Source organism: Lepisosteus platostomus, chromosome 10, assembly GCF_059453375.1.
Source record: "Lepisosteus platostomus isolate fLepPlt1 chromosome 10, fLepPlt1.hap1, whole genome shotgun sequence".
Taxonomy (NCBI): domain Eukaryota; kingdom Metazoa; phylum Chordata; class Actinopteri; order Semionotiformes; family Lepisosteidae; genus Lepisosteus; species Lepisosteus platostomus.
Genome location: NC_142620.1, coordinates 24,537,400 through 24,552,847, shown reverse-complemented (window position 1 = coordinate 24,552,847; position 15,448 = coordinate 24,537,400). Strand labels below are relative to the sequence as shown.

The 15,448-nt window shown below is 41.6% G+C and overlaps 1 protein-coding gene across 13 annotated transcripts in view; it reads right to left on the bottom strand.

The window, feature by feature from the left end:
- Positions 1-686: 686 nt before the first annotated feature.
- Positions 687-15,448, bottom strand: part of LOC148653624 (alpha-(1,6)-fucosyltransferase) — a 409,984-nt gene continuing 395,222 nt past the window's right edge. For all 13 annotated transcript variants that reach the window (XM_088648865.1, XM_088648870.1, XM_088648868.1 and 10 more), the window contains 3 exons: positions 4,601-4,777; positions 3,331-3,481; positions 687-1,817 (listed from right to left, as the gene is read on the bottom strand). In XM_088648865.1, the coding sequence (XP_088504991.1) occupies positions 1,488-1,817; positions 3,331-3,481; positions 4,601-4,777 (658 nt within the window). In that variant the 3' untranslated portion in view covers positions 687-1,487. The remainder of the gene's footprint in view (positions 1,818-3,330; positions 3,482-4,600; positions 4,778-15,448) is intronic.

Below are 15,448 nucleotides of genomic sequence, written 5' to 3'. Positions count from 1 at the left end.
TATATACAGTATTAATACATATTTGACCTTCACATAGTCCAGTAGATAAATCTAACCTCGTGTGACAAACAGCACACACATTTTCTTCATTAAATAAAAAAATCAGGCAACATTCAGAAGCCTTTAGTGAAAAAGTAAGTGCACCCCGTGATTCAATAACGTGCAACCCCCTTCAGCAGCAATAACTTTTCTGTAAGAGTTTATCGGTCTCTCACATCATTAGGGGGGATTTCTGGCCCACTCCTCGTGACAAAGCTGCATCAGCTTGGTGATGTTTGAAGGCATCTGAATACCCCCTTTTCAGTATTCATTTTCTGTCATACAAACCTCCATCCTTCCACTTGCATTCATCTCTCTGCTCTGCCCGCCAAGTGGGAGTGTTCCAACATCCAAGCTGTCATATTCCAGCCAGGCAGCTGACGTCCCACATCCCAAACTGTTCAGTCTTCAAACCAAGTACATGTGTGAACATGTCTGAACAATTTTTTTTTTTAATTTCTAAATTATTTGTATTTCTAAATATCACTTAAAATTTAAGTGTGTGACTTTGACTTTTAACACACTTCTTGTGCTGCAAATTGTATAAAAGCATACCTAGAAGCCCTGTGATGATTAATAATATTGGAATAATGTGGTCCAGCTTAATCTAAAGATCTAAAAGAAGAATCAGAAATGAACACACTAAATGGCTTATTCAGATTTATTTGTTCCTTTATCAAAGACAATGCCCATAAACTTAAAAGTATGAAAATTTCTTCATGAGCTACTAAAATTTGTAATGACAATGATCATTTCAATTGACTTTTTTTCTTTATTAAAACTCAATAAGGTTAAAAGTTTAAAAACAAACAAACAAACAAACAAACAAACAAACAAATGAACCATTCATGGAGTTCAGACTTCTCTGTGCCTTGCAGTTGAGGCACAGTTCTCAATGCAAGAAGCATCTTACAGTTAAGGATCAAATTTCACTTCAGTTTCAATACTGAGCACAACAGCGCAATTAAAAAAAAGCCATTGAATTTTAATTCTTTTAGGCACCGTATTCAGACACACACAACAACTAAAAATGTTCATATCACTCATTAAAAGCACAAAATGGCAGTGTGACATTTTAAGGATTGTAAATTAATAGCAAATGATCGGACCCAATGAATAAGCTGTGGTGCTGGGGTGGGGGTGAGGTCTATCTAGTAAAAAGAGATTGGTTGGTTCCTGGGTAGGATACATTCAATGAAAACAGGGAGGGATAAGGTGTTCCTTAAAAAAAAACAACAACAACCCATTCAGCAGATGGTACTTCTGAATTGTCTTAAGTGTCAACCATTAGTCCAGTTCCTGTTTAGAAACAGTGGTGATCACAATTCCTTCATGTAACAGTAGATTTTTTTTATTTTTTACAACCTAAAACAGGTACCCTTTCCCAGTGAATGCCAAGCTGAGATGAGTGTGCATTAAGGAAAAACCCAGTAACACTCTCCATCAGTTCAGTGATGCATCTGCTTGTCGGCTTCAGGGTACGTTGGGTACTTCACTGTCTCTATCTTTTCCTTCACTTTGTAAGATGGATATAGCCCTGTTCGGCCAATCTTCCTGTTGATTCCTTTGGAATAACCATCCCAGTGGTTCCCAGCTACCCCTATGACATCACCCGGCTCAAGGGGGATCTCCTCTCCAGTCCGAGGGTGATGAGGGTATATGGCTATCTGGTTGTGAGCGTTCTGTCCTCCAAAGTAGTAGATGTCATCCAGTGAATGGAAATATGATGAGGCATCAGGGTGGAGGGTTTGCATTATCTCGTAGGCCACTCGACAAACCTATGAATGACAACACAATCAGAATGCACAGATACAACACAGGAACATATGGAAAAAACAAACAGGATAAGTTCACTTTATTAGCCATAAACAATTTCTTGCATTAAGAAAGCAGAGACTCATTATTTGACTGAGCTAAATGAGGTACAGTGCCTTGCAAAATTTTTCATTAATTTAGTAAAATGTCTGGATTTGTTTTCATTTTGACATTATAGAGTACTTTGTATTGATGAGTAGCAAAAATTCTCAGTTAAATACATCCTGGTTCCATGCTATAACACAATAAGATGTGAAAAAGTCCAAGGGGATGAATACTTTGCAAGGTACTGTAATTAACCTTCATAAAACTGTGCATAAGAGCTTTTTTTTTCGAATTATTCCAGAGAAACTGGAAGACTGACACACTCTTTTTCAGAACTTTTGTCTTGGATCTAAATTTTGCTCTTTTTTAACTTTAATAAAGATTTTTTTATAACTGCAGCAAGTAACAGTAAACATTTTGCTTAGTATAATCGTATCATAGAATTCACCTATCAAGTGAAATTTGTGATGAGTGGTAGCTCTTTTGCCTTACCATTAAATCTTCACTTCAGATTAACAGTACAAAAAGAAGCTCACAGCTTGAACCCACATGGATTGATGAAAGGAAATGTAGCTTCAATCTGTAAATATCTTAATTAAATAGCCCTTAAAATTCTTGGTTGAAATTTAGGGACCTGACAATCTGCATTCCAATCAAAAACTTTTCCAATTATTCCAATGAAATTGATTTAAGAATGTTATTCAAGAACTAGTAGATTATACATTATTCTCTAATGAGTGACATTTATTACTTCTCTACAACTGGTATATTAACCATGTTTCCACAAATTAACATTAAAAACAAGTTTTAGATTTTTTGACAAGTAAAAGAAGTAAAAAATAGAGGTATTTATCAGATTAAATATGTTCTGAAACAACACTAAATGTAAAACGAAGCAATGTCAATTAATCATAAAAACATGGGGGTTATCAAAAATGTCATTTAAAGTAATACCTTTTAAGATTACTGCTATGTAAGATTTTCCAATAAATCTGAAGTGGCCTGGCAACATGGATTATGTGGAAGATGTTTCCAATGACAGTCTTGAGATTTGGCATACTGTATGTGCCATGTGTTAAAGTGCGTGTAGTTAAAAAGATTGTGTGGAGTACACTTGGTGAAATGGTTTTCAGAGGAATGCTCAACGCCTTTTATTTTTTATTTCACAAACATATCAGTGCTGAAAAATACCTGTTGAAATAACTATATTTCGAGCTTCCTTATTAAGTTAGCTGGTTTATAGATACACATTCCTATGATCACACACCTATTCCTCAATATTTTCAAAACTTGTGGTTTATAAGAAAACTAATATATGGTATAAGTAATATATGGCATTATATATGGTAGACTAGAATGCAGAATGATGATGACTGTCTTCAAAGCACATCTGACATATTGAGGAATTTCATCTGGTTTGGAGACACTGACCTGTGATGAGAAAGTACAGACCAAAAAGTCTGTCTGGGAGAGGAAGTGAATATCAAGGATGACACCCCGCAGTGAATTCTCTGTGTAGCGATTGTGCAGGCCCGCAGACCAAGATATGGAATTGTCACTTATGAATTCATAATCTTGGTACCTGAAACACACAACGGGAATAGTTTAAAAATCAAACTTGAACAACTCTGTTTGTTGCCCCTTACTTCAGAGAGGTTAAGCATTTTAAAATGTCATTTATTTTTAACACATATGTCTTACTCAGTTTATACTTAGTTAAAAGACAAAACTATGGATACCGAGGATCAGTACTGATACAGTATGTCCTTTCACTAGATTCTTTATAGTCCTGGAAAACTACTACTACTACTACTACTACTACTACTACTACTACTACTACTACTACTACTACTAACCTACATAACCCATGAAGAAAGAACACTTTCCCGAAGACTAAAATTAAAAAATACCATTGTGGGGAGCCCAGAAATTGACTTTGTCTAATTGTTTCCATTTAATTTCTTCTGTTCTATAACGTGTTGTAATGTCTTATAATTATCTCTTATGAATTCAGTTAAAGCTTCAACCATCTGCATAATCACAAATCAAAAACCTGACAACTGATGCTGACTTCTCCTTAATTACAAAATCCCTTCTATGAAGTAAATACTGGATTATAATTTGTAGCTGGACAGGATGAGCTGACATTTTGATGTAATCCAGATCTTGGTGAAACAAACAAAAGTCATAAGAACATAAGGACATTCCATGGATCAAAAAGCCAGTCAGTTTGATTCAGAAAGGAAATAAAGATAAAATCATCCAGCTGCTTGTTTTAGGAACCAACAGTTTTGGCCTCAGCAATCTAGCTGGAATGCTTCTTCCAGGAACCAACAACTCTTTGTTGTAATAATTGTTTTCTATTCCCCATCCTAAATTAATTACTTGTTAGTTTCTAATTGTGACCCTCCAATTGAATTGATATTGATATTGATATTGATATTGATTGATATTGTGAAGGTTACAGACACAGTCAAAAAGTTCAAGTAGGTAGCTGTGTAAGCATTCTTAATGGTTCCCTGCATTGTCTTTAGGATAAAGATGAATCTATATTATCATCCAAAACCCTTTTCAAATACAGCTTCCTACAATTCAAAATCACTGGTATGTCCAGTGATTATATATGAACCAACTTCCCAATTAGATCAATCATGAGATTCAATGGGAAATTAATCAATGTATTTTTTTTTTACTAACTTACTTTGCTTTTGCTTCCTGCAATAAAGAAGGGTCATCAGTTGCTAGGTAGACGCGCTTCTTGTCAACGTGGGTCCTCAGGGCCAGACTCTGGAAGTGCTCCTCCACATGAACCATGTACTCCTCAATGGGGTGGAAGGCTGCCTCTGTCCCTACCTTGTCAGTCCTCCGTACATGGACCCTGAGGGAGGAGACCACAAACTTCAAGTTAAGAGCATGCTCAGGCAGGAGCAAGCATGAGGCTAAGAGTGATTTCTCTTAATGGCTACAACAACACTACAACAACAGCTACCTGCTAGTCCCTAAGATAAAAGGTGTGCTTCATGACCACAACCACCAATGCAAGACTTGATGTGCACTTGGACTGTCATATCTACTAATCAGATTGTCAGGACCAAACATTAACCAAAAAGAAAATATCATGACATTAATTTCCTTGGTAGCAAAAACACTGGTTAAGTCCTTCTATGAGCACAACAGAGAATGGCATCAAGAATAGGTCATTTAGAAAAAGTGGCACAGAGCCTTAACTCAAGTTATTAAAAAAAGAGAACCTAATTTAATATCATTCAGATAAATTCAGATCATTACCATAGGTTTGTATGAAATGATTTAATGATTTATTTAATTATCAATTTTCATATAAATCATAATGAACAAAATATTTGTATGCATTCACAATCGTGTGAAACTTTTTTGAAGGCAACAACAATGTGAATTGCACATATCTTGAAAAACACAATATAGATTTTAAAAACAATATATGTTTTCATTTTAAATGGAGGCTGTAAAAACTCCCAGTACAATGCAGGCGTATGGGGTAGATCAGCAGTAGCACGAACTGGAGTGAAAAAATAGGGAAGGTCTAAAAGAAGAGAGGCAACTGAAAATCTATGGTCAAAGGCAACACAAGGATGTGAGAGCTGGGCACTCAGAATAGCAGGGTCAGGCTAGAGGCTTTTGAAATGCATGGATTTTGTTACAAATTCACATGCCTGCAAAGGGAATTAATAGGTGGGGGTACATCTTGCACACATAAGGAATTCATAAAGATTAAGATGGTTTGGACGTTCTTATGAAAGTGTTTAGAAAAGTTATGTTCCAGGTCTATGAAGAGGACAATTGATTGAAAAGTATGACAAGTAATCCTGCGGGAGGTATGTATTTATCAAATCTGTTTTTTCTCAATGTCCCAAATCAATTCTGAGTAGCGAGCCAAGCTGTTAAATCTTGTTCAGAACATGGTACAAAATGTCTGAATGAAGTGAAGTAATTACTGCTTTATTTAATGTTTCAGTGCTCACTTGTACAGATTATACTACTTTCTACTTGTGTCCTTTTTAATGAGAAATGCACATCTAAAATATTGAGGGAAACGTTTCGATCTGTGGTACATCCCACTTAACCAGTTGAATGGGGAGGAAGTCTTACAAACATTAACCACCTGTCAAGCCTTTTCACTGCTTATATTCCAAAGATGAATGTAACTGTAGGAGGAATCTCTAAACTGGGGCCTGGTTGAGGACAAATCAACCAGGGTGGTATAATATCAACATTCCTCCCTAATCTTGTTACCCACTGTGCCTACTTTTTTTGAAAAAGAACAACTAAAAAGAACATAACTTCAGCCTGAACCAGCAACAGGAGTTACTCCATTCACTTCACCTTACACAAGTCTTGAAATAACTCTGTTCCCTGACACTGTTATAGTATAACTACTGTATTTAGTAAATCATGGTCAACAGGTAAGCACGGAACCTTCAGTAATAACGTCTGTGCCAACTCTTAAAACTAGTCTCACTGCAACACTAGTCTCACTGCAGGACTGATCTCACTGAGATACACAGTTTAGTTATTTTGGAAATATGTCAGGTTTTCTTTTTGATAATTTTTCTTAAGATGAAACCATCTAATTTGATTAAGTTGGGGAATGATCCAGGAATGTATATTGGTGATAGCCTTAGGTATCCAGTTCTACTGAAAAGTATAAAGCAGCAAGCGAGAATTCAGAAGGTTTTCTAAGTCTCTTTAACTAATTAACTATCTCTGCATCTATACAGATCCAGCCATTCAAAGTGACCAAGGTATGCTGCGGTGGACTTAGTGCAATATAACACATCCTACCGCATTTTTATTGAAATAGGATAATAGTATCTGGAAGCACCTTGTAAAACCGCCAGGTGGAGCTAATAAGGCTTAATGTCTCATGTACAGCATTTGAGCTGTCGCCAGAAAACACCTGGTTTCGAATCCCAGTCACTGCTGAAGGACAATCTTTTTTCAATTAAGAATTTAAGTTAAATACTCTTTAGACTTTTAATAATTTTAAACTGTGTATTACAGCATTTTAATAATTCAACATTAAAAAGACAGTATATTTTATAAAGGCAAGATTGTCCACCTTCATTATAAATAATTTAATTATGCATAAATATCTAATGCATCAAAGTCTTTAACTTGGTAACTTACAGTGGGTTCTGTTTTTTTAACATGCTTGTTCTAACATTATTAGCCTTATATTCTGTACTTCATAAAAAGTTATATAATTTTATCCTTTTCTAAGAATATGTAGTAAGAACACCACTTGCTGTTATTGTAAAAAGATAAATGTACTGATTTAACATCATTTGATAGTTATTTATATGGAATCATGTAACTAAGCAGCTAAAGTATCACAAGTGGATGGCTTCTTTTTAAAAAAAACTTCTATTGTACTTATAGTGGTAATGAGCACTGTAATGTAGCAAGCTGCACCAGGTGGTTCAAAGTGTGATTGGAGCATTGCTTTCGGTTTGTTTCTCATATAGCCAAATGCATAAAAATAGTCCACTATTATATCTTATTATAAACATGATGTGACTCTTTCAGGTTTACATACTAATTGAGAAAATCTATATTTTGTCTTAATCCAAATGTCAGCAGCCAGTAATCAGCCAACAATTTAATTTGGAATTCTTAAAAAAGTTTAAACTGTACTATATACTGTAGTACACCACCTGGAATTAAACCTGGTCCATCAGCAACGTTCAACAGGGAGCCAGATTGATGAATTATTATATGTGATGGTTTTGAGTTTAAAGATTTCTTCACAGAAATCTTTAAATTAAATGAGGGAGGGGGGAAGGATTATTTTTTACAATTGCCAGTGAAGAAAGATGTGAAGACGGGGGTTTGAATTTATTCTTTTCTGTAGGGGGTTCAGACTTCTAAGTCACAAGCTGGGGTTTATGGCAGGAAAGGGGGTTAACTGATAAGGATTGCAGATGCAAGCTAGGAACCCCCCTGGGTGAAATGTTAAACTGACCATTTGCCCAGAACATCGTAAACTGGCCAAATACCATGAACCCCCCTCTTTACCATCAGACCGAGTGACGTCAGAAACGGAGAAGAAAACAGTATATAACCCAAAAGTTTGTAACAGTACGGGGAACAATACTTCGGTTTTGTTGTTTCTTGCGGGAAACAAGACTTCGGCTTTATTGTTCCTTGCATGCAATAAACTCATCTGTTTTACTTCATCTCGGGATCAAGAACCTTATTTCTTCTGTTACAACACATTTGGCGTAGTCGGCGGATGCTCGCAGAACTTCCCATCGGCAGGAGAGACGGTAAGCGCTCACATTACTAAGAGGTAAGGACTCCTCTTTTTAAAAAAAAAAAGTCCCGACTCTCTCTGACCGATTGGGAAATCTCTGCTCCCTGCGAGAATCGCCCGAGATGACGGAGTAAACGTGAGTTTCTGAATTCCTCTGGCCCGGGGAAGACACCGGTGTATGTCATGGGTTGTTTGCTGTAAGCCCAGAATTTGGTCTGGCAGGGGTTCCGCGGTATTGTGTACAGGCGTTCGAAGCTGGTGTATGCCTTAATTGCGCGTGGAGTTTTGAACGGGTTTTGGACCCTTACCGTGAAGTTCAGGACTGGTGTGGGCCTTAATTGCGCCCGGAGTTCTGAGGCTCAGAATCGGTGTGGGCCTTAATTGCACCCGGGGTTCTAGAGCAAGTGGTGCATTAAATGCACGTAGTTCAGGACTGGTGTGGGCCTTAATTGCGCCCAAAGTTCTGAAGGTCAGAACTGGTTTGGGCCTTAATTGCGCCCGGAGTTCTGTGGCTCAGGATCGGTGTGGGCCTTAATTGCGCCCGGGGTTCTGGAGCTGAGTGGTGCATTAAATGCACGTAATTCAGGACTGGTGTGGGCCTTAATTGCGCCGGGAGTTCTGTGGCTCAGGATCGGTGTTGGCCTTAATTGCGCCCGGGGTTCTGGAGCTGAGTGGTACATTAAATGCACGTATAATCCAGGACTGGTGTGGGCCTTAATTGCGCCCGGGGTCCTGAGATTAGCTACGCCTTGATCGTGCACGGATTGGCGTGGCGTGGTTTTTTGTTTTAAAGGAAACAGGAGTAGAAGAGATAGATATATATGTATGTATGTTTTTGGTGTTTTCCTTGTTTGTGAAATACATATACGCACGCACGACACTAACATAAACACACCTCATAATAAAAGAGCAAAGCATTAAGTAGCAGGATTTAAAGGACGTTGAGACCCGAGAATCGCCCTGATTGAGCTCAGTGCGTAAATCCACCCCGGGGCAAATGCAGCGATGCTGGCGTTCTGGGGATGGTGAATTACTGATCAAGAAAGGGGGTTTTCGAGGTCTCATTTCTTACCTGTGAACAGTGTGGTGTAAGTCCTCTAAAGTCTCTGAGAGGCATTTAGATCTGGAGGTAACAGACGCCCTTAGCTGAATGAGTGCAGTAATGCACATGTGAAAACATCCCCCTACTGAATGAGCTGTTACCTCACACACGACAAAAGTAAATCTTAAAGAAACCAAACATGTGTGCTAATTGGGTGTTTGAGAAAGTGGTGGAAGTATCTGATTACATATCGGAAAAGTGTAAATTGACTGAAAGGGAAGAGAAATATAGGAAGAAGCTCAGTCTGTCAGAAGGAGTTTGGGGCGAAGATGCCTGTAAAAAAGCGTATGAACATTGGAACAAAAACAAAGATTTAGCTGCAGCCCTGGTGATCGGCCGACACCTGAGGTGGCAGATTAGCATGAAGGAGAAATCAGAATGGGATAAAAAAGAGAAGGAGTTCACAGAAAAAATAAAAGCATTAAATGAGAGGAAAGATAATTTATTCGCGGCAAAAGAGGTACTAGAAGAAAAGCTAAAAGAGGCAGTACAGGAGAATGAGAAACTAAAGAAGGAATTAACTCCTGGTCACGCTGCACTGGTTAATGTGCTACAGCCGGCGACTAAGTTATATCCTGCTCTCCCACAGGGGAACAAACAGGCAGGAAACGAAAATAATTGGGATCAATTCCCACAGTGGCCATATGGAGATGGGGGGTCTGATTGGGATAACACTTGGTATGAGTGTGATAAAGACGGATCAGGGTCTCCCCTATTAGAGGGAGGGCGCCCACAGGTCTGTACTCTCACTCGAAGTGGGAAAGGACTTGATGTAGCAGGGGCTGGCGCCGTTGATGACAGTGCCACTCTAACTCCGTCTCGCACCCCGCCGAGGGGGTCCGTTCTCGCACCTACCTTCCCTGAACCCCCAATATGATCAAATCCAAAACCGGAGGATATTGACCGGTGGGCTAGAGAAGTACCGCACCCAAAATTAGGGATGCAGCGAACCTGGAGTGCGCTTCAGGAATTAAAAGATACTTATGGTATCTCCCCCCTGACTGCCGCTATGATCCTCAGAAGGACAGGGGAAAAGCGTGTCGGAGAACTTAAACAATTGTGTGAGGATAACGGCAGGGGAGGGCGATGGGAATGGGTTTGGGGATGGCTTAAACAAAATTATCCACCAAAGACAGATTGGAAAAAGATATCTGCGTGTCAGCAAAAAGAAAGCGAGGATGTGGCTGACTTCACTGACCGCTTCGTCACACTCTGGCTGGAATGCTCAGGACTAAGTGACGAAGATGATGTGAATAGCGACGCCTCTGCTGTGATTAAACAAATTTATTTGGGCGGTCTTAAGCCTGATATAGCCAAAGCCCTTCAGTTAAAAGAGCCCGAAATAGGGCAAGATACGACTAAACAATTTGAGGAAATAGTTAAAATGGCACGGCAAATCGAGAGAAATATGTATGCTAAGGTGCGGGCAATACAAACAGGGTGGACACCCCCCATACTGAAGGGTGGAGCTGGCTCTGACACCCGACTAAATCCAAAAGGCGAAATTACAACTCGGTGCCATTATTGTAAAAATTTCGGACATTGGCAAAAGAATTGCAAAAAGCGATTAGCCAGTGAGGGCAGGATTGGAAGATACCGAGATCCCCCTTTCAATCCCTCGAATCGAGAGGGGCAAAAAAACCTGTTGTCACAATTACAGGATTTGAGCGAAGCAGACAAACACGCTATCAGGGAGCTTTTAAACTAGGACTCCCCCTAGTGACCTCCCTACGCCTATCTCAGGAACTGAGTGAAAAAGAGCTCAAATTACAATGCACAATTAATGGGATTCAAATGTCACTTTTATGGGACACTGGGGCTCAATTATCGTGTTTATCTGAACAGTCAGCCAAACGGTGTGGTGTCATGTTCACAGGGAGGGAGCTGGAGGCCACTGGTGTAGGGGGTAATCGAATAACACTCAGAGAAACTCAAAAACTCAAGATTAGACTAGGAGATGGGGAGGTAACATTTAATGCTGTCATGTGGGTAGGATCTACCCCAGATCTGTTGGGATGGGATGCTCTGAAATACCTACAAGGGGTTACATTAACCGTACATGAGGAGAGGGTGGAGGTAAACATCTGGTCCCTCCAAAAAGACGAACTAAAAGGGCATTCAATTTGGACTGTGGATAAGGACGAATGCGGGCTTCTGGATATGGAACCCGCCACATTTACTGGGAAATCCCTGCCATACACAAAGCCATATAAAATCAACAAAGAGGCGGAGGAAGGGGTTCGACCAGTAATACAAAAACTATTGACTCAAGGCATTGTACGAAAAACACATAGTACAAGCTACAGTCCAATATGGCCCGTAAAGGAAGCCAGCGGAGCATGGCGATTCACAGTTGATTACTCAAAAGCTAATCAACACATCAACCGTCTCACCCCCTTAGTAGCAGACCCCTCTGCTATTTTTCAACTACTGACCCCTGAGCACCAGGTGTTTTCAGTAATTGACATGGCTAATGGGTTCTGGTCTGTTCCTCTACACCCAGAGGTACAAGATTGGTTCGCTTTTGTTGTAGATGGAGAACAATATACTTAGACCAGGTTACCACAGGGGTTTCATAACAGCCCCACCGTGTATCACATGGCACTTCAGAGGCATCTCCGGGAGCTGCCTCAAGTGTCCTCCGTCGTTATCCAATATGTGGATGATATTTTAATCGCGTCTCCTGACGAGGAAACCCACAAGAAGGACCTCCAAATTATTCTCAACCATTTGGTTAAAAAAGGACACAAGGCTAGTTATAGCAAAGCACAGTTATGCCTAGACACCATAATTTACTTGGGACAAAAGATTAGTCAGGGAAAAAGGGAATTGACAGAAGATCGGGCCCAGGCAATCCGAACACACCCTAGTCCCAATACGGTGAGAGAGCTCCGATCATTTCTGGGTCTGTGCAATTTCAATAGAAATTGGGTTGATGCTTTTTCTGAAAGGGCCAAACCACTTACAGACCTATAAGAGGGGGGAGGGAGGTCCCTTGATCCTATTGCTTGGAGTCCTGAAGCTGAACATGCTTTTAATGATTTAAAACAAGCTCTGTTACAGGCTCCTGCATTGGGGTTTCCTCAGACAGATCAACCATTCTACCTCTACGTAAGTGAAAAGAATGGATTTTTGACAGCTGTACTAACACAGGAACATGGGGGTAGGTACCGCCCGGTAGGGTATTACTCTGGATCCTTGGACGAGGTAGCCAGGGGCTGGGGACCATGTCTACGAGCCGTTCAGGCCGTCTGTCTAGCAGTACAGGCAGTCAATAACATAGTGCTAGATCAACAACTGATTGTTCGATGCCCACATGCGGTACACACCCTCATGTCCCTGAATCGGGTCAGTCAGGTTAATGCGATACGATGGAGCAAGTGGCAGGTCTTGTTAGAGGCTCCAAATATTACCATTGAACGTGAAGGAGCTCTAAATCCAGCCACATTGTTACCTGACCCATCAGAAGCCTACATGTTAGAACACAGCTGTGATGTTCGGGCAATGGTAGAAGATGAGGGCATCAAAATAGCCGAGCAACCACTAAGGAATGAAGACCTCATCCTCTTCACTGATGGAACTTCATTCATAAATTCTAGTGGGGAGAGGAAAGCGGGTTGGGCTGTGACTACAGAACATGATATCCAATGTGGGGGAAGATTTGAGGTACCCACGTCAGCACAGCGAGCTGAACTGAAAGCTTTGGTGGAAGCCTGTAAATTAGCAAAAGGCAAGACCACCACAATATACACAGACTCACGATACGCATTTGGAGTATGCCATGACTTTGGAAGGTTATGGAGTAATAGGGATTTTTTAACCTCTGCTGGCACTCCGGTAAAGAATGCAGATCTGGTGTCTGAGCTGCTTGCGGCTCTCCAACTCCCAAAGCAGGTAGCTGTAGTCAAATGTAAGGGCCACAGCAGAGAGGACACTCCCGAGGCCAGGGGCAATAAGCTGGCAGACTGGACAGCACGTCAAGCTGCCCTGGGGTAATGGGAGGAGTGGGCTATAGAAAAACCTCTTCAGATTATTTCAGTTTGCACAGTGAACATACAGGCACTCCGGACGGAACAGCTCAGCGAGCTCCAGGCCCAGGCTCCAAGGATTGAGAAATGGACCTGGATGGAACGCAATGTGGGGCTGCAGAAGGATGGGACCTGGAGGTGCCAGCGTACAGGCAGACCCGCCTGTCCCAAGCAACTAATGCCCTACCTGGCACAGCAAATACACTCCACAGGGCACCCAGGTGTTAGCCAAATGACTCGACGCTTTGCTCAGAGCTGGGTGGGCACAGGCTTCACACCCTTCGCAGCTGATGTGGTACAACGCTGTGGAGAGTGCCAAAAAGCCTCTGGAGCACCGCCGGTTCGGGCTCCTAATCTTTGACGTCCTGCACCCGAGGGGCCCTTTAGACACTGGCAAATAGACTATTGTTCACTGCCACCCTGTAAAGGGAAAACAGGCCTCCTAGTGATGGTGGACCAGTTTTCTAGATGGGTGGAGGCTGTCCCTGTCAAACGAGAGACTGCGCAGACAACTGCCAAATATCTCATGACAGAAGTAATTCCCCGATGGGGACTCCCGTGTCGCATAGACTCAGACCAGGGCACACATTTTACTGGAAAAGTGTGTCAGGTGGTGGCAGACCTACTAGGGATCAAATGAGACCTGCATTGCCCTCATCAGCCGCAGTCCTCCGGCATGGTGGAACGGGTGAACCGGACTTTGAAAGCTAAATTGACAAAGTACCACCTGGGAGGGATCCCCTGGGTGGATGCATTGCCCGCCGTACTGTGCAGCATCCGGGCTGGGACAAATCGAATAGTGGGGCTGAGCCCGTTTGAGGTGATCACGGGACGTCCCATGAGACTGAATGACTCTCCAGGACATGACAGAGTAGGCTTGAGTATACTAACTGATTCTCTGTTACAGTATTGCAAGTTGCTGACAGAGGCCACCCAAGGAGCCCGCGAGCAGGTCCTGGAGGCGTGGGGACCACCACCTGAAGGAGGGCACGACCTCATCCCAGGAGAGTGGGTGTGGATCAGGAAATTTCCTTCACAGGTTCTCCAGCCCAGGTGGGACGGACCCTACCAGATCCTGTTGACAACCGAGTCTGCGGTTCGAGTGGAAGGAAAAGATCGCTGGATCCACGCGTCACACTGCCGACGAGCCTCATCCCCAGACCCAGAATGAAATCATTTCTGTCAATAATGATAATTGTTGCTGTAGGACTATGTTCCGCAGGGATTAATGATCATCTCTCCCACAAAGGAGAACATGGAATTAATTCCTTTTTAGGCCTCTCCTATCTGACAGCTAGGAAAACCAACCAAAGTGCCTGCTGGGTGTGTGCCGCATTACCCAAATATGTACAGGGAGGACTTCCTATGGGGGCCATTCCTTGGCGTCTCGAGGAAGTCATAGGCATGATCATTTGGAGGGATAATTTTGGAGATTTTAATATGACAAACTATGGGGGTTGCCATAACACGACTTTAACCTGCACAACATTACAATATCTACAGGAGCGAGGCTTAGAGCCCACGAGTTTCACAGGCTCTTACGCTCCTAAATATAACAGAAGCCATACACCACCATACCTGACTCAAAATAAGGAACGTGAGGGAAACATATGTTTTCAGCACACTAATGGTCTGCACTTGGTTGGATGGAGTCGTTGCAACCTTACCATCGCTGCAAATATATCCACCTCTACCTTCCAAATTCCAGGATGGGATCGGCACACCCCACAATTCGGTATAAGTTTCTTATTTTCAGAGGCATGGGGAGCGCCAAACGGAACATATTTCATTTGTGGAAAACGAGCCTACCCATGGTTGCCAGCCCAGTGGTCTGCCTCATGTTATTTAGGATATGTGGTTCCTCATATCCGTGTTCAAACCCATAGCCCCTTCGGACCTAACCACAGACCACAAAGAAAATTGGCTGATTGGGAATATTATTTAGGTATAATATTTCCACAAGCCGGCATGAACTTTCTGAGTCGAGAGTTAATTCAAATGGCCTCGACTTTAGAAGAATTAGCAAATTCTACCTCATCTAGTCTGAAGGCTGTTAATGATGAGATGGTAGCCCTCAGAACAGTGGCCATGCAGAACCGACTAGCTTTAGATTATGTACTGGCGGCC